Below are 17,668 nucleotides of genomic sequence, written 5' to 3'. Positions count from 1 at the left end.
TAGTTCTTTAGCACATTATTGTCCATAATTTAATGGGTACAATCACCTCACTCAAAATTTTCATGTGGTATGGAGACATAACATCATCCCCATATGGCATGTTTCGTTTGGTGTTATTTACTATCTGTTTGTCGTCAATTATTTCTATTGTAAATTGAAATTTAAAAGAGAGAAAAAAAATAACCAATTCTATTAAGATCAAGGTGTGAGGTTATGTAATCCCCGCCATTACGGTGGAAAATTGCGACACGATTGGCTGGTATTTTTGGCGTTTCCTTCTTCCCGGTACCGACTTAAGGTCATCGTCGTCCTCGTGAGTGTGTGTGGGTTGGGTTGGTAACGGACGGGGCCTAAAAGGGGCCCAGTGGGCGACGAGGCTCCCCCCCCACCCCCCCCCCCCCCCCCCCCCCCCCCATGAATATATAATCAAGTGTTAAATCAGACTTTAGTTCCACCTGGAGTAAATTCACAAGCTACCCTGCAGTATACAAAGTCATTCAAACTAGCTGCACCTTTACCAGCTTTGAGAACACTTTAATGATCAATCATTATAAAACATATCATATTATTCTGAAATTGACCAATCTGCACAATTACTAATTTTACTTTCGGGACTTTAAGTATATGGATGTTAATACTTTTGTACTTGAGTAACAGTTTGATTGCAGGACGTTTACTTGTAACAGAGTATTCCTACACTCTGGTACTTCTACTTTTACTACAAGTACAAGATGTGAGTACTTCTCCCCCCTCTGGTTAATACATGGTCCTCTGACCCTGCTGACATGCTGACTTCTGCAGTCCCAATTGTGTTGCCACTCCTTAAAAACATTCCTTTTTACTATTTATTTTGCTTCAGATTTGTGCACTTTCTGCTCTGCTCTCTCCCAGCAGAAGCCCCTCCATGCGGCCACAGCGCCCCCTGGGGTCCAGGAGTGTGAAGTACTTTCTGTTTGGGTTCAACGGGTTCATCCCGATGGTTCAACTCAGTTTATTCTGTGCAGCGGAGGAGGGCGGGGTACATCACAAACTTTCTGCATTCAGTGGTAGTAAAACACGATAATATTTATGTGTGTTTCAGAAAAAAGTTACTACTCGGTGCGCGCGAGCCACGGCCTGCTTAATTAGCCGCGAGACAGCTTTGTGCAGAGTCCAGTTTCAGAAGTGCACACTGACACATTTGAGCTGAGGCTGGGGGGAGGGAGCTGCAGAACATGTTACACAGCTCACAGCCTGTGTTTGTCCTTTTCACTCTTTTCACCGAGACTTTTCCTGCATGCAGGAACACATGGTCACAGAGTGAACACTACTGCAGTGTAACATGCAGCTGATAACACAGGAGAGCAACAGGGAGCTGTCAGTTTGTTCATGTAAACTCTACAACTTATTTGTGCTAACCTCCTTGGCTGATCCACAAAAATAGGTTTCAAGCAAACAGAGTCATGATAAAGTGAGAGAAGGATAAATGTCAAGGAACACAGCAGGAATAGGAATTAGATAGCCTTCAGCGTGAAGTATACCGGGTAATGGGGTTGTTTAATATAACCGCATGATTTTATCAACCAATTACATCAGTTTTTGGGACCAACAGCTTTCATTTGTAACTGATACATCCACTCCACTTCCACTGCAGTGTGCATAATCCTGAAACATTCAATACATTTCAATGTTTAGGATTACTTTACCTCATATGTTTGAAAGTGTCTTCCACTGAAGAACAACATGGTAGCACAAACTGTTCTCAGAAGCATTATGCTCAAAAAACATAAAATTCATGTTGTTTTTATTGTTTATTTCTTGACAGATCGCACTTATTTAGGCTTCAGACAAGACAAAATCAACAGTTTTGTATTAAGTGTCAGATGTGCAGAATGACATTAAATAGGAGGATTGTCGAGATAAGTTTGGCAGTTTCTAGGTAGGGTTGTATCATGACTTTAGGAAGTAATGTTTGGCTTGTTTCCATGCAGATGCAGCCAGTAGCTCTCTAAACTACCCAACAACATATACAGTTATATACATATACATTAGCTGGCTTGCTATATCTTGTGTTGTCCACTATCTTCTTGTATTTCCTCCTTTCTTCTCAATGAATGCTTGTCATGATCATATGGACGGGGACAACAGCTGGAAATCAACCATGTTGGCTAAAGCTGCCCCATTTACTGTTTTTGGAACAATAAATGGGGACTGTCCACGAAACTACATTTAAAGAGATGTAATGTGGGCAGGACAACAAAGCCTCAAAGTAACCCCAGACTTACACAGAAGCAGACAAAACCACAAAGAATGAGACGTAATAATAACCAAACAGACGCTCGGTTGTATCCTTCTCGTATGTTTATTGAACTTTCATTACATTGTGTAAAAACACTGGAGTTGACGACTGCAGCTCTTCTCTCTCATAGCAGCAAAGGTATGTAAATCAAATCAGGTTTATTCTGCCAGACAATAAATAATCTGCCTCTTTGGATGATGTCAAGGTTTAAAAAAACAACAGATAAAAGCTGCAGCATTCATTTTACACAACCTGTAAACATATACATATATATTCACTTATATATATACATATGTTTGTGTGAATTACTTTGCCCTATATTTATAAAAATACAACAGTAGTTTGTAAAATAGATTTGAAGTAAAATATTGAGAATTAGCAACGAGTCCATCATTGTCACGGGATGGCATTGTTGAAATGCAACGAATAACAAAACCAACATGGAAACCAACATGGAAACCAACATGGAAACCAACATGGAGACCAACATGGCTGGAATGCACTTCGTCTCTGAACGTCCTCTTTCTGAACAGCGGAGCTTCTCACCGTCAGCGTCTTCATTTTCTTTTTCTGCCGAGTCACTCAGAGCCATCCCCCGCCATGACTCAGTTTCCCAATATCACAACACAACACAGGTGGGCAAGGGGTGGGTAGGGGGGGGTGAGGGATGCATGTGATATTACAGGCAAGTCTGTAAAAAGACTACAAAAGTCACAGTACAATAAAAATATATGTCGCTATATAGTTCAACCGGGCACACACGCCAACTGTTCAGCTAAACTGGATACTTTGTACAAACGATACACTTAAGAACTAGAAAAGAGGTCTGTAGCACCTTAAGGAGCTTTAGAAGTATGTTAGCAGCTTGATCCAATACCAAAAATATATTGCAGTATTGCAGTGTTTCTTACACATTCAATAAAGTTCACTGGTACCACTGAAGCTTATAAAGAAGTCCGACATGCTGAAGGTCTGTGGCTCTCACTGAAGAATCTCCTGGGAGACTTTGCCTATTCCCTTTTACCCCGGGGATTTAAAGTTAGCTTAATCTGATGTAGGATGCCAAATCTGGATCTACTTTCTCCAATGTGTAGGGATCTTCTGTCTTTGATCCAAAGTTCATTGCTGTTACTTTCACAAAATCCAATCTCTCAAATCTGCCATGTGAGTAAAACACTAGCTGAGTGGATAATACATTTCAGGCAGAAATCACAAGGAAATATTCAAAATAAATGATAATATACTAAGTTGTTTTTTTCACAATGTCACACTGAGGTCAAAGGGTGATATAATCCCCTTAGGAGTTATTTGACATACATTAAATGTATTTTTAAACATCTGATTAAACAGCCAATTAAAGGATAATACAATTAAGTGCTATATAAATGTCCATTACTTGTGCCCTTACCTAAACCAGCGATAGAAAAGGCACATTGTTTGTTAAAGACCCCCCAATGAGATACACAGAACACTTGTGCAAGTAAAGCAAAAATGACACTTTGATAGGAAAAAACACTGTCAAAATTGTACCTGTAAAAATAAAACATTTTATATTGTATTTACATGTTATTGTTCTCTAAAAGAGCTAAATATATCATCTATACATTTGTAATAAAGGTTTTAAACAACAAATAAAAAGGTATTGGAGGAAATAAAGGCATTCAATTTACAAAAAGTGCTATGATTACAAACAAAAAAAAGAGGCTTGCTAACATCTTTTGTAAATCCACAAACCTTCACAAGATACAAATAGCAGACTTCCATAAATGCTTTGAAACATTCAACTTTCACATAGTGTCCATTCATGTCTCACTCAGGAAAGGAACCGGGGGACTTAACACTTCTAGTTCATCATCATCATCGTCATCATCATTTCTTTTGACTTTCAGAGCACAGAAACAACATGAGTACGTGAGGTAAATGATAACACTATTGGGTTATAAAAACATTTCATGGAGCTAAGATGCACTGCTGTGGTAAGGGGAGTGAAGGTGTGGGGTGTAAAGTTCACATTTTTTGCCGTATGGTGTGCAGTCAGATATCTCTTGAAACGTTTAAAAAGGACATCTTTCTTTCATGAAATGATATCAATCTGCTAAAGTATTTTCATCCTTCAGTTGCATTGTAGGTAATGATTGGCATTTCAAAAGAGTTGTGATACAGATACCAAAACATACATCTTACAAAATCTCATTTGTAATCTACCAAATAAGTTCAGGAACTATTGGGTCATAAGAAGTGAACACAGTAATGGATCTAAACACGTCTTTTTCTCAGCTTTTAGCACAGTGCTAAACACATTTCAGTCGACACCCAGCCCTGGTATATTGCTGCTTAACGATTGCTAGCACCGCGCGTTAATTGTATGAAAATGCTCGAAAACACAGAATAAAACTGAAAACGGAGCTAAAGTTAGCCATTGTTTTTTTACCTCAGTATCCCCAGCAAACCTTGGTAAAGTTGTACAAATGGGTTTTTAAAGAGGACATATTGTGCTCATCAACTAGAGCCCAGTGCGCTCTGATTGGCTGGCCGGCTCTGTGGACTTTAGCGGGATTTGAGCCTTAGCAGACCATTTACAGGCACACAAACCTATACACACACTACAGGAAAGGGAAAACCCCCAAAAGCAAAATCTTGTTTTCTAGCAGCATGTTTCAATCTTTAAAAGTATTTCTGTGATCTCACAGATTTGACTGTTAGCCCACAATGAAAACATGTTGCCCAGGGTAACAAAAATATGCATTCAAACTAATGTTTTCCATCGGAAATGTGACTGAATCACACAGGGGTACTGAGGTCACTAATGATGCTAACCCAAACTAGCACTAACTATGATTATGTTAGCATTCGTTAGCATCTCTTCAACCTCCTTTTTCCACTTATTGGGTCCAATTATCATCCCAAGTTTTCTGCATTTGCTTGTTCTAACACATCATTCAAGGTGTATTATGTTCAAGACACACAAGTTCTCAATTTTTGCCGCCAATCAGCCACTACAAATATTTGTTTCAGGTGAACAGTTCATATAATGACACTTCTTAGAAGTTTGACAGGAGTGTGACGTTTGATAAAAACACTTTCTTATGACCTTTGAGAAGTAAGGCACATCGAGGGTTACATAAACGGTGAATAGAGATGTGTGCGTGTGTGTGTGTGTGTGTGTGTGTGTGTGTGTGTGTGTGTGTGTATTGCTCTCTGTGTGGAAACAGGTGCTTGTTAACTAAATAACTCTACTACGTCAGCTTTGAGAATGTCAAGAATTAAGATAAAACTTGAGCAGAAAATCAACCAACTATACTAAAATGTCAAAGTGTAATACTATTGCTCAGTAGTTCCTTCTCAGTACCTTGTCCATCATCATGTGAATTCACTTTAGCTTAATGGAATGATCAAAAGACCAGGGGCCGTATTCACAAAGGATTTTAGGGCTAAAAGTAGCTCCTAACTGGCGAATTTAGGAGAAACTCCTAAACATAATGGGCGTGTCAGTCTTAAATTTAGGACTCCTAATTTTATTCACTAAGAGCAATTCACAAAGTATTTTAGGCCTAAAAGTAGCACCTAAGTTTAGGAGAGCTTAAAAGTCCTCGAGAGGACTCCTAACTCAGTAAGACCTATTCACAAAGAATCTGAAAATGGCTGCGAGACTAAATGTTTTGGAGACAATGGAAGACTGAATTGATCAAGAGATATAGGCTAAATCGTGAGGGTATCAAACTTGTTGTGGAATTAGTGCGGGATGCAATAACATCCCCGACTAACAGGAATAACCCGATTAGTCCGGAAATAAAATGTTTGGCAACACTACGATATTTAGCAACAGGGAAAAATGCAACTTTGCAATGCCGCCGATTTAGGAATATCGCAACCATCAGTCAGCCGTGCCATAAACCAAACCATCAACGCGCTCTCTAGACCACATATCATCCAACAGTTTATCCGGTTTCCTTTGGACAATCAACAACTACACAGGATCAAAGCCAACTTCATGGCAATTGCAGGTATGCCCGGTGTGGTCGGTGCTATTGACGGGACGCACATAAAAATAATTGCGCCATCAAAAGATGAGGACGTGTTCGTCAATAGAAAGAAAGTACATTCCATCAACACGCAGATTGTTTTCATTCATCATGATAGGGGGACTTGAACGGCGGTATGGGCTGTTATTGAAAGTGTTTAAGTGCTGGAAATATGCTCATTGGATAATAGTTTGCAGGGTGCTTTTAATTGCCTCCTCGATTTAATGCAATTTACGTATTTTTATTGTTTGCTCTCTCTCTTTAACGTGCATATACGACGTCATTATCGTGGTCTGCACAAACTTGTCATCATGCGTGTATTCTGCTAACTGCACTGTCCATAACTATTTGATAGGAATACATTTATAGCCTAGGCTATTTCCTTGTTTTTCGTGGGCTCGTTTGTGGGATGTTGCGGATGAGTTTCACCGAGACCGCCTACTCTGAACAACCAATCACCGTACTGACCGCTTCTAAACTCATGCACGAGAATCGACGTAATCCATAGCAACGGCGCGTCACTCTTAGTTCACTCTTAGTGATTTATCCTTAGTATGAGTAGGTCTCAGCGGCTTTGTGAATAACTTTTAAGAAAAAACTCCTACGTAAAATGTTTTAGCGCGAGTTAGGAGCACTCCTAGCGGTAAGATAAAATGCTTTGTGAATACGGCCGCAGATGTATGTTTTTGAAGGTTTAAGCCTATTTACTACTAATTACTTGACTTTCTGATAAAAATCAGATTTTTAAGCTATTTTAAGTATGTTTTCCCAAATTCCAGGAAGACATTGGTTTCTAGAATTTCACTACATATTTGAAATATATGTAATTCGGCATAGTGAGCATTATGTCGAACTTTACTGTACGGCGTAACACAAGCGCACAGTGAAGTTATCGACAAGATATGAGCAGATGATCACTGTAATTGATCAACTCAAGTCATTCTATACAGATTAGACATTTATGAAATTCAAACACTGCCTTGTCATTTTTGATGTAATGAATAGATGTAAATTGGCAAAAACATCCAAAACCTACAGTCAGGTGAAAGGTCAACTGTGATGACAGACTACATCCCAAAGTGCTGCAGAACAACAATATATCCCATAATCTGTTCACTCAAGCCGATCTATTCTAGGAGGTAAAGTAAAGAAAATGTCACTGCAATGAAATCACTAATAGCAAGCATCTACGTGAAAACTCCCAAAAGACTGATGAACTGACAGCTCTCACCATGTTCACATTGTTGTGGAAAAGCAGGTTATTGTGTGTGTGGCGAGTTGTAACTGCACCAAAGGCCTTTGAATAGGTTAGATATCATAGAGATCAGAAGTTATTCAAGTTGCGAAAAGTAAGAAACAGAAGATTTGGAAACTGGTTTGCAATATTTTCCTGCTATTATGTGAACATGTCATCAAGGAGTAGTGGTGGTGAGGATTTACGAATTCTTCAATAAAAGGCTTAATAGGTGGAATCTCAGCAGCAGCATTTAGAAAGCTGATTAAGGCAAACTGTGTGTGCGTGTGCGTGTGCGTGTGTGTGTGTGTGTGTGTGTGTGTGCGTGTGCGTGTGTGTGTTACTGTAAGAGCTTATCATGATATATCTGCTTTGTACGTCTTTCGTATTAAGTGCTTCATCTTCAGACATGTTTAACTAGCATATTTTTTTCTGAATAGCAGGGGGTGTAACTCAACGTGTGAGTGTGTGTGTGTGAGTGTGTGTTCGAGTGTGTGTGTGTGTGTGTGTGTGTGTGCCAGGCAGCAGTACATACTGGATCACTGGAAGGCCTGGTGGAAGCGGGGCAGTGTGGTGGGTGAGCTCAGGTTGGATATGAAGGAGGAGGGGAGCCTCTGCAGCGGACTCTCTGCAACCTCGGGGTCTTCAGGAGCCTGGGAGGGCATCTGGACCAGGGGGGGGGGCTCTTCGTTGGCAGGATAGGTGACGCCCGCCCCCCCGCTGCCCCCCGCCTGGTTGTACGGCGGCCCGTTGAGTGGCAGGAAGTTGAAAAGCTGTGAGAAGTCCATCAGAGAGGAGGACGAGGCCAGAGAGTCTGCGCCGGCTGCTGCCATCTGGGAGGACATTTTGGACAGGGACCCCCCCTCGCCCGCTTCCTCCAGCGCGCCCACTTGAGGCTCCAACTCGAGTTTGGAGGAGGAGAGTTGGGGTTCTTGGGCTGCAGAGGATGAGGAGGGCATGCTGCTCTGCAACTCCATCAGGTAGGTCTCCAGTTCTCCCTTTAGATTCTGCTCCCGCTCCTGTGAGGAGACGCTGTATGAGGTAAAGTTGGAGCCCAGTGGGTACTTAAAAGAAAAAGGCAGCGTGGGGTTGGGGAAGGGCTCCGTGTCCAGGACGGGGCCCGTGTACATGAGCTGGTGCGGCCTTTGTGTCAGCATCCCCGGCAGCTCGCCCTTGATGCCCCCAGACGCCAAGTCGAAGACGACGGGCTCCAGCGAATCAGCCGGCTCAGTTTTCACCCTCAGCAGCTCGCGGGCGTGGCTCTTCTTCACGTGGCGCGTCAGGTGGTCCTTCCTCCCGAAGCGCTGGGCACAGTACTGACACAGGAAGTCCTTGCGTCCGGTGTGCACCACCATGTGGCGTCGCACGTCTTTCCGGGTGTAGAACCGCCGCTCACAGTGCTCGCAGCGGTGCTTCTTCTCTTTGGTCCCACCAGAGGACTTGCCGGCGTGTGTCTTGAGGTGCTCCAGGAGGACCACGGTGCTGGGGAAGGGCTGCAGGCACACCTGGCAGGTGAGGTCTCCACTGTTAGCAGCATGGAGGGCCAGGTGCCGCTTGAAGCCCAGCTTGGTGTTGTAGCTCTTGCCGCACTCCTGGCAGCCGAACGCCTCCTTGTAGGGGTCGTGAGTGTGTAGGTGATTCTTTAAGTGATCCTTGCGGTGGAACATTTTCTCACAGTATGAACACTTGTGGTTTTTTTCTGGCGAGTGAGTTGCCATATGCCTTGGAACACAGACACATTCTATGAGCACTCAGAATCAAGAAGGCATGCTTCACATTACACACAAACACAGACACTAATATGCAAGAACAGATAATTGTGAACACTACTGAGCGTTATGTTAGCAAAGGTGTAAAGAGAAAGGAACATGCTGCTATGTGCTGTCTGTACCGTAGCAGCTTGTATTTGGAGACGAAAGCCTTGGTGCAGTCGGGGTGGGAGCAGCGGTAGGGTCTCTCTCCGGTGTGAGAGTACGAGTGCACCTTCAACTTCTCCAGGCTGTTGAAAGCTTTCTGACACTCCTGGCAAAGGAAATTCTTTTTGGGCTTGCCCTCGGCTCTCCGGCGCCTCCCTGTGGGCGGCGTGAGCTTGGTTCTCTCCAGGACGTGGTCACGGTGGCCCTGGGTTCCCGTGGCCATGGCACTCTAAGGCTGACCGGCTACATGGACAGGGGCGCAGAGCCCGGCTACTTCTGATGCGATTACTCTCTCCAGTTTTATGTGCTCAACACCGCCCGGACTCAGGGGCCTGAGAAAGAGAGAGAGAGAGAGAAGATGGTGAATGGTTTGGTTTCAGGTTGCTGACGGTACAAAAGACATTAAAACCTAAGTCATAAATCAACTGATGTGAGGAATGACAAAACAAGTTAAACTGGCTGCCTTTGGATTACATGTCTTATAGATCTTAGATAACTGTTTACATTCAAAAGGGTAACAACTGGCTCAGTTAACTCTGGGTTTTACAATCACAATGGTTTAACTCAAAGGCTATCTGAACTACAAGCAATAGAATATATGAGCGAAATTATACATGAGGGGAAAATACATGTAAGCACAAGCAAAAGGTGATCTTCAGCAAAGTTAACTATATGCAATGTAAGCACACAAATTAAATGGAGTTAAATGCTTTAAAACCCTAGAAATAACAACCAATGTAAAGTAGTTGGCTGTAAAATATGTGTGTGTGTGTGTGTCTAGCATAAGCTAAAAATAGCACTTTTAATGATTAGTTCACAGTTTGTTTTAGAACGACAGTCGAGTTATATGTTTTTATCGAAGACACAGCCGAACTCTGATGCCTCAAACTATGAATTCTCCTTTTTTTTGTAATTAGGAGGATATAGAATTGAAGTCAGCTGGAAAAGCATCCACCAAAAGCACTAACTACTGCTGCCACAGGGGGATTATTTTAAAAATGGCTGCCTGAGATGCAAAATCTGTAACGCTTCTGTACCTTTAACCACTTCCACATTACTTCCTTATACACAATACCTTTTGTTTCTCCTACACCTTGGCTTTGGCAGTTTACCAGCTACCATTACTTACAAATATTAAAAAGAAACCCTGGATATTAGATTCTATAAGAGGACAAATACATTCTAATGAGTTCACTTATAATAGAAAATTATGTTTTTCAAACTGTCTTTTGTAGTTGTGTCCCTTGCCTTAGTCCACATGTGTCAAACTCAAAGCCCGGGGGCCAAGTCAGGCCCTTGGTGGATTTAATTTCGGCCCGCAGGATAATTTCTAATTCCTATTAGATCTGGCCCGCCGGCATATTGCACGCACACCTTCACTCCATCCTGAGGGTCTCCTCAGCTCAGAGCCTGAGCCCAAACATTGATGAACTTGCACCCAAGATGAGATGCCAAGTATCTGAACTAGCGTCACAGAGCAGCACACTGAGTTTACATGGATGTTTCCTTCTGCACTTTTTCTCTCACGACAACAGGGCATTTCTGTTTTTTTCTTTGAGGGGAATATTTTTTTGAAGCTGTTGTTGGCCTGTGGGAAAATGTAATCATAAGAAATGACTCGGGGAAAAGCTGCACATAGAGCCATAAGAAATTAGTGCAACTGATTATTTAATGTTGTTTTTATAGGCATTAATTTAAGCTTTGTTAGTTCCAGGTTTAATATGTGCAATAAGTTCATTTCAATAAGTTCTGCAATAAACATTGAACCAGTCCGGCCCTCGATTAGTACCCATTTTTTTTATTTTGGCCCACTGTGTATTTGAGTTTGACACCCCTGCCTTAGATAGACACAAATACAGATTAATAGATCTGATCTGTCATCACACATTGTATTTTACAATTGAAAACTTACAAAATACACGTAGATTTATCAGTCTGCACATGTTTATATGATATAATCTTATTATGGACACAATACTCATATCTACTAGTACAAAGTTGATACTACATTATCCATGTAGCACACTGCTTCATTGTTACTGCACAAAGGGCTGATATTTCTTTATTAATTAAATTAGAATGGTTGTGTAGCTTTTGTTAGAAGAATAAATCCTGGAGCCTTTCACTCTTGAAACAGAGATTTATGCCAAGCCCTTGCCTCTGAATTGATTCATACTTTTCTAACAGATATGATCTAAATTACTGCAAATATCTAGATTGATAACAGCCGTCTGTCCTGCAGTAATAAAGACTTATTAGTGATTTAAATGTAAAAGAAGATTCACTATGCATTCAATCTTTATTTGAATAATTTTAAGTAACATAATGATATTAAGAATTCTTCTTCTTATGTGTCTTTATTTATAGCAATTAGCAACTTGCCATAACCGTACCAACTAAATATAAGTATTCATCAATATAGAAACAAATCTTAAATATCTTGCATATTCTTATACATTTTGATTATTTTTTAATTAAAAGTGTACAGTTAAAAGTAATAACAAAATGCCCTGTGTTTGATAAGACCATGGTTTGGGGAAAGTTGTCATATTTACTGAAACACACGTTAACAAACATTTGTTTCAGGGCTAAGAGAAGTTGCTAAGCACATCAAAAATGTCTATTTTATTAAGGCTGCAATATTGATCTCATTACTAACAATTACCTTTCTTCAGAAAAGCTACAGAAACAACCCAGGCTCAAGGAGGATGTTTTTACTTGGACTAAATCAATTATCTTGTCTTCAAAAAAACTAAAGCAACTCATTTTAAAAGGGTCATTATCAAATCAATTCAAACATGTATAAGACAGAATGATGCAAATCCAAATTCATTTCCCACATCTTGTCAAAGAATGTTACATATTTGAGAAACTCAGAAGGCTCACCAAGCCTTTATAGAATAACACTTTAACATTTAGGAAAATGATTAGCAAAAGGCTAAGCTAGTCAAATGTATGAATGCTCCGAAGCTCTTAAATATTTCTCCTAATATCTTATATAGAAAATTAGTTTTAGGCATCGACTAATTATAGTAATTTATAACGGCTAATAGCAAACTTCTGCATCAAAGAAATAATCTTTTTCTCTCATGCTACTAGTTCTGCCTTACATTAGCATCATTACATGCAATCAGATTGATATCAGTAACAACGCAGGTATTAACAGTCAAAATCATGCCATGGTAAATACAGAACAATTACACATTAATCCATATCAGCACATTAAGACAGGTGTAAACAGAGACTTGAGCCAACACTGACAACACACTTCCTCTCAGTGACTGTTTCAATATCACTTTTACAAGCAGCCACACCAATGCTCTGGCGGGCTACACCTCGATAACACCATGGGAGATGCTTTTGATACCTAGTAGCTTGAGTGTAACGCTTATAACACCGATATCCTGCACCACATCTCTTACATAGCCATTTCTAATGTGCACAGTGCAACCTGCCACACCGCTAAAAGTGAACACACGTCCTTTAAAGAGCAAAAAGTCGGGGCATCGCATAATTACTCTGCCTTGACTTCTCCCTCCATTTTGCAGCTTTATTGACAAGCAATTGCCGTGTGTTGTTTACGAGGCTTGCAGCGGGTAGTAGCCGACCTGTCATGTGTGTGTCTGACACCGGGATCGATACTTGCAATGGGTTAAAAAAGCCATAAAGCTAAAAGGAGAAGCATGACAAAATGTCACTGTAGCCGCTACATGGTGGCATTACGGTTTCAGAAAAGAGATGCTGGAATCGATAAGTGTAAGTTGGCACAGCTTGTGATAAAGTGTGAAAATGAGGTAAATATCAATGTACATGCAGATAAAAGTGATAATGACGTTATTGCCGAAGTAAAGTGCGTCTGTTCCTGTACGTGTTTACCGGACTAGCGTTGTTATTATATTTTTTTTAAATAAACTAAGTTAGGAGGCAACTTTGCTCAACTTTCCTACGCTACTGGTTCCGGTGGTCTTTAATGTTCGCGGACACGCACCGTGACACTAATACGACCAGTGACATAATTTATTTTAATAAATATCAAAGCGTGTGCCGTCCCCTGCTTTTCTCTGCGGTCCTAAACTGGGTACTGATTAACACAAACTTTTTCCCCAGCTCACCCCTCTCTCATAATTTAAATAACCCCGATATTTTAATTCAAGAACAGGGTAACCGCTCACTTAATTCACATCAAACTTACCCCGGTCGCTTTAACATTCTTTCTGTTGGGTTTTTCTTCACTTTCAACTATTTTCCGAATTTTTAATAATTTTTTTCTCATATTTTTTGCTAGACGCGGCGGGCCTGAAAATTGTTTGCTTTCCCCACTTTCGAGCAGCCATTGTGTATGCGCTGCGATTCAACCCAACTATGATTTAGCCACGCCCACCTGAAATCCCGCCCACTCGCCACTCTTTTGATTTGTGTAAGCCGCTGCCACTTTCCCCTCAGTGTCAGCTACAGTCCATTTCAGTAAAACTCATTTTTGGACTTGCTCGATGCACTGTCAATCGCTTAAATGTGGTTTAGTAGAATTTACAAGGATAGGAAGACTAACATGGCTGCCAAGATATTCCATTGGCTCACAGGGTTGTCAGTCATTCTGTTCGTTTTCCAGGGCTCCTATTGGCTGATGTCGCTGTCAGTTGTCTCTGACGGTGCGGGTGATTTTCTTGGTGCGCTGTTGCAACAAATAGAGAGGAGTTATCTTGAGCATGAAGGGGAGGTATTAGCCTATGGGTTGTGTTGCTTTACCAGTTAGCCACATGTATGCTAATGTATAGCTGCTCACTAGCTCTTTAAAGCAACATTCTTGTTAGCATTTCAAGAGGATACACATCATAACATAACATTTGAATAACTAGCATTAGCAGTTATTTTTGGTCCTTTCACACACGGGATACTCTTCACTGGTGTGGATATTACGCTTATCCACAATTCATTAGACTACTGCAGGATACAAGTTGTTATCATTAGAAGGTATGTATTAACTTTGTTTAGCTTTTCCCATTTACCTCATCTTAATGCACAGTCGCTATGAAGTTTGAATGGAAGCTGTTTGGTAACATGAGTGAAGGTCAACATGCTACTATGTAGCAACGCTACATGGTGTAGTGGAGGACACCAATCTCCATTGAATCATTTGGGAAGTCTAGTAAAACGTGTTATTTGTTAAATGTACACCACCTGTCGACACGATTAAAGACATTTCCTACAAGAGGAAGAAGCCAATTTCAATTCGGCATATATGTTACATACCAAGCTGACATATTTTTAATATTACTAGTCCTAAAAAACATGGTTCAGTTGCTGTTTACCTTTGCACCACTTACACCTTATGTGGTTAGTGATAGCAACATGTGTACACCTAAAGGGAACATTTATTGTAACAAATGCAGAGTGGTTTTGTGGAGTGTAACTTCTGATAGACATTATGAATATGATGTATCATATCTGTATTTTTTATCCTTTGAGGCCATTTGGGACCCTTTCTCTAGCCTCTAAAGATACAGACATTTAGATTGTCCAACAACAATATTACAGTTGTTTCAAAGATTTGCAAGTTTTATTCTGCTGACTTTATTTAAATATTCAAGGTATTACTCTGATGTATGTTTTACATTCATCCCAGTAACATGTGATTCATGAATAGTAATACATGCACCCATACAATAGTTAAACAACGAAACTGTGCATAACCTGAACCTCTTTTTCCATCTTTGCAGATCCCGATGGATAAAAAAAACTTACGAAAGCTTCGGAATCAGGACAATAACCCATGCATAGACGTACGTTTACCTACCCTTTACATCTTGCTTTGTGTCAAACATCGGCCTGCTGCAAGGTAACTGTGTTTCTAATTTTCTAATCCTGAAACTTGTTTCTGTTTTTCAGGAAAGTGATGCGTCCCAGCAGTGTTTGAATGTCAACAGCTATGACAAGAGCATGTGTTCAAACTATTTCCTGAGATATAAGAGCTGTAGGAAATACTGGGTGAGTGCATGTTTCCAGGATCAAGGAGAACACACTGGCTTTCTCATGTTTACCTGTGCATGGCTGAGAAGTCAGCAGTCATTGATGCTGCAGTAGTGACACCCACTGGTGGGTCAGGGTGTCTGCACAGTGAGGGGCATAGGGGGAGGTTTGTCCTCAGTTGGGTCTGCAACACAGAGAGAAATGGGCCTAAAGTCTATTAAAGTTAAAATACATTTGATAAAAAGGGGAGTCATAAGCATCAGCTTTCCTATATTTGCGGAAAGGATTAAGAGGAAAAAGCAATAAACGTAAATTGTTGGAAGATGCACAAGACAGATTTAAAACAAACTCCTTTAAGACATGCACCATATTATGTTAATGTGATCATTATTTCACATGTATGTCTCATGTCTAAATGAGAACAAAGGTCACCAGTGATCGTGTGAGATCTTTAACCATTTTAACGCTTAAAAGAAGTTAGTATAATTTAGTTTACGTTTTTGTCTTCAAATTCCCCAGAAAATGTATTCATTTATTTTATTTAAAACAAGGTTGCACAATAACACAAACCAACTTACTGATCAATGCAGGGTTAGTTCACTGATCTGCAATTTAAAATGTATTTTTCTCAATGGTGGCTTTGAAGAGAACACAGATTTCAGTTCCTCTAACTAATCATTTTGACCTGTGTAATATATAAAATACTTTTAATTTGTGTTTGTTTCCTTGTAGCAAAACATAATGGTGCTGCGGAGAAGAGAAGGAGTGAAACCGGACATGCCGACAGCTGCAGAGAGGCAGGAGATGATCGCTGCTATCGGAGGGAAACCTTACTGATTTCAGCAGAAACTCAGAGGCACTGTGAAGGCCAGCGGGGCCCGGACATTTACTACAAGCTGTGCTGCTGCACTGGCTCGGTTCACACTGACCCAAAGCCTGACCCATCCTAAGCTCAGGGCGTGTGGAAGTGCCCGGTTACTGGTCTGTTGTGGAAAAGAAGGGATTTCACAGAAAGATATCAGATGTGTTATTTATTGAGGAATAAAAACAATGGGACATGAACTGAAACATCATTCAATTAGCTTTATAAGCTGCTATGTCATTACATTACATTGCATTGCTGACGCATGTAATGGTATTACAGAAGTTGCACTGTAGTCACAACTGTTGAGATGAATATTTAATCTTATCAAAAGTAGACCTTTTGTCCATGAGAACAGTATATTCTACAGTTCCCATATGTAAAAGTAGGTCTACTTTGTTTTACAATTTGCTGGTGTCAAGGACTACTTCGTCTTTGAAATCTAAAGCATTGTTGGGACTAGCTCAGCTGTGGTTTCTACCTGGCCAACATGTTGAAGTCTGCAGCATGTTTGATGGACATCCACCATGTGTCTTTCCTAAATAAAAAAGGAGTATTGTAGCATAGTCATACTAGTTATGTTTTTGCATAAAAATTATGCATTTATTCTGTCCTGTATTATTCCCTACTATTCTTTGCCTTTTCGTTTTCTCTGAAAAAACTAAGATTGAAAAACAACAATTAGCTTTCTGGTTGATACTGTCATTTCTTACAGGTCAATTCTTATTTTTTTGTTGCTGTCAACTAATGACGTAGGCTGACACGTGTTTTTAAGTAGTTCTGAAAAGGTGAAATAGTGTTAAAAAAAAGTCATTTTCTTGTTGTGTAAATAATGATGTAATGCTTTGGAAAGGCAAAGAATAATATAAATATATGTACATTTCACCTATATTTTATATTTTACAATTACAGGGAAAAATGATCAGTACATGCATAATTAATGATTATGCAAAAATACAAATGTCAACAATGATGAACACTAATATTAAGAACAATACAAATGTATTATTGGTCTTATTGTAATTAGCTTTTACAAACCTATTGTAATCAATGGAGAATATACCACACATTTGGGTTAGCCCAAACGGTCTTCTTTATTTTCTGTTCATGCAGTTGAAAGACTTTGAAAGACTTGAAGTTATAAAAGCAGGGATTTCTCATTGCCAGGAAAAAAGGGTAATTTTATTCAGACAGTACAACAGAAAAAGAGAAAGGACTTGGTCAGCATGCGAATACAAGGTTTTAATTATCCTCAGGATAGAAAATATGCTCTGCCGGAGATGGAAAACCTTCTCAAATAAGATGGAAACAACCAACACTGGTGGGATTTTGGTAACAGTACGACTACCCTGGACAAAGTTATAGTGGGGGTGCCAAACCAGGAAACTG

The 17,668-nt window shown here is 40.2% G+C and overlaps 3 protein-coding genes across 5 annotated transcripts in view; 2 read left to right on the top strand and 1 right to left on the bottom strand.

Annotated features, from left to right (window-relative positions):
- Positions 1 to 941, top strand: part of LOC104962706 (tetraspanin-9-like) — a 2,301-nt gene extending 1,360 nt beyond the window's left edge. Inside the window, exon 4 of the mRNA XM_010791217.1 lies at positions 892 to 941. Within this exon, the coding sequence (XP_010789519.1) occupies positions 892 to 941 (50 nt within the window). The remainder of the gene's footprint in view (positions 1 to 891) is intronic.
- plag1 (pleiomorphic adenoma gene 1) overlaps positions 1 to 13,771 on the bottom strand; it is a 16,057-nt gene extending 2,286 nt beyond the window's left edge. The window contains exons 1-3 of one of the 2 annotated variants that reach the window (XM_010789601.1): positions 13,643 to 13,771; positions 9,426 to 9,782; positions 8,070 to 9,256 (exon numbers count right to left, since the gene is read on the bottom strand). In XM_010789601.1, the coding sequence (XP_010787903.1) occupies positions 8,074 to 9,256; positions 9,426 to 9,673 (1,431 nt within the window). In that variant the 5' untranslated portion in view covers positions 9,674 to 9,782; positions 13,643 to 13,771 and the 3' untranslated portion in view covers positions 8,070 to 8,073. Of the gene's footprint in view, positions 1 to 6,904; positions 9,257 to 9,425; positions 9,783 to 13,642 lie in introns of those variants that run through there. The other variant, XM_010789532.1, reaches the window with a different exon arrangement.
- chchd7 (coiled-coil-helix-coiled-coil-helix domain containing 7) lies at positions 13,115 to 16,885 on the top strand. 2 transcript variants are annotated; one of them, XM_010789714.1, is made up of 4 exons: positions 13,115 to 13,206; positions 15,168 to 15,230; positions 15,337 to 15,435; positions 16,150 to 16,885. In XM_010789714.1, exons 1-4 carry the CDS (start codon positions 13,189 to 13,191, stop codon positions 16,252 to 16,254), a joined length of 285 nt encoding a protein of 94 aa, XP_010788016.1. In that variant the 5' UTR covers positions 13,115 to 13,188; the 3' UTR covers positions 16,255 to 16,885. The 2 variants fall into 2 exon arrangements, with proteins under 2 accessions (XP_010788016.1, XP_010788081.1); XM_010789779.1 differs by lacking the exon at positions 13,115 to 13,206 and adding an exon at positions 14,123 to 14,421.
- The last annotated feature ends 783 nt before the right edge of the window (positions 16,886 to 17,668 follow it).

This window comes from Notothenia coriiceps, unplaced genomic scaffold, assembly GCF_000735185.1.
Source record: "Notothenia coriiceps isolate Sejong01 unplaced genomic scaffold, NC01 NC01_scaffold00000286, whole genome shotgun sequence".
NCBI classification, from domain to species: Eukaryota; Metazoa; Chordata; class Actinopteri; order Perciformes; family Nototheniidae; genus Notothenia; species Notothenia coriiceps.
Note: the sequence above shows the minus strand (reverse complement) of the source record. Positions and strands in the feature narration are given on the sequence as shown.

What these genes read in the sequence shown, in the direction of transcription:
- chchd7 (XM_010789714.1), top strand. An exon ending in ACAATAACCCATGCATAGAC is followed by an intron (nt 15,231 to 15,336) that starts GTACGTTTACCT and finishes TCTGTTTTTCAG; the next exon opens with GAAAGTGATGCGTCCCAGCA. An exon ending in AGAGCTGTAGGAAATACTGG is followed by an intron (nt 15,436 to 16,149) that starts GTGAGTGCATGT and finishes GTTTCCTTGTAG; the next exon opens with CAAAACATAATGGTGCTGCG.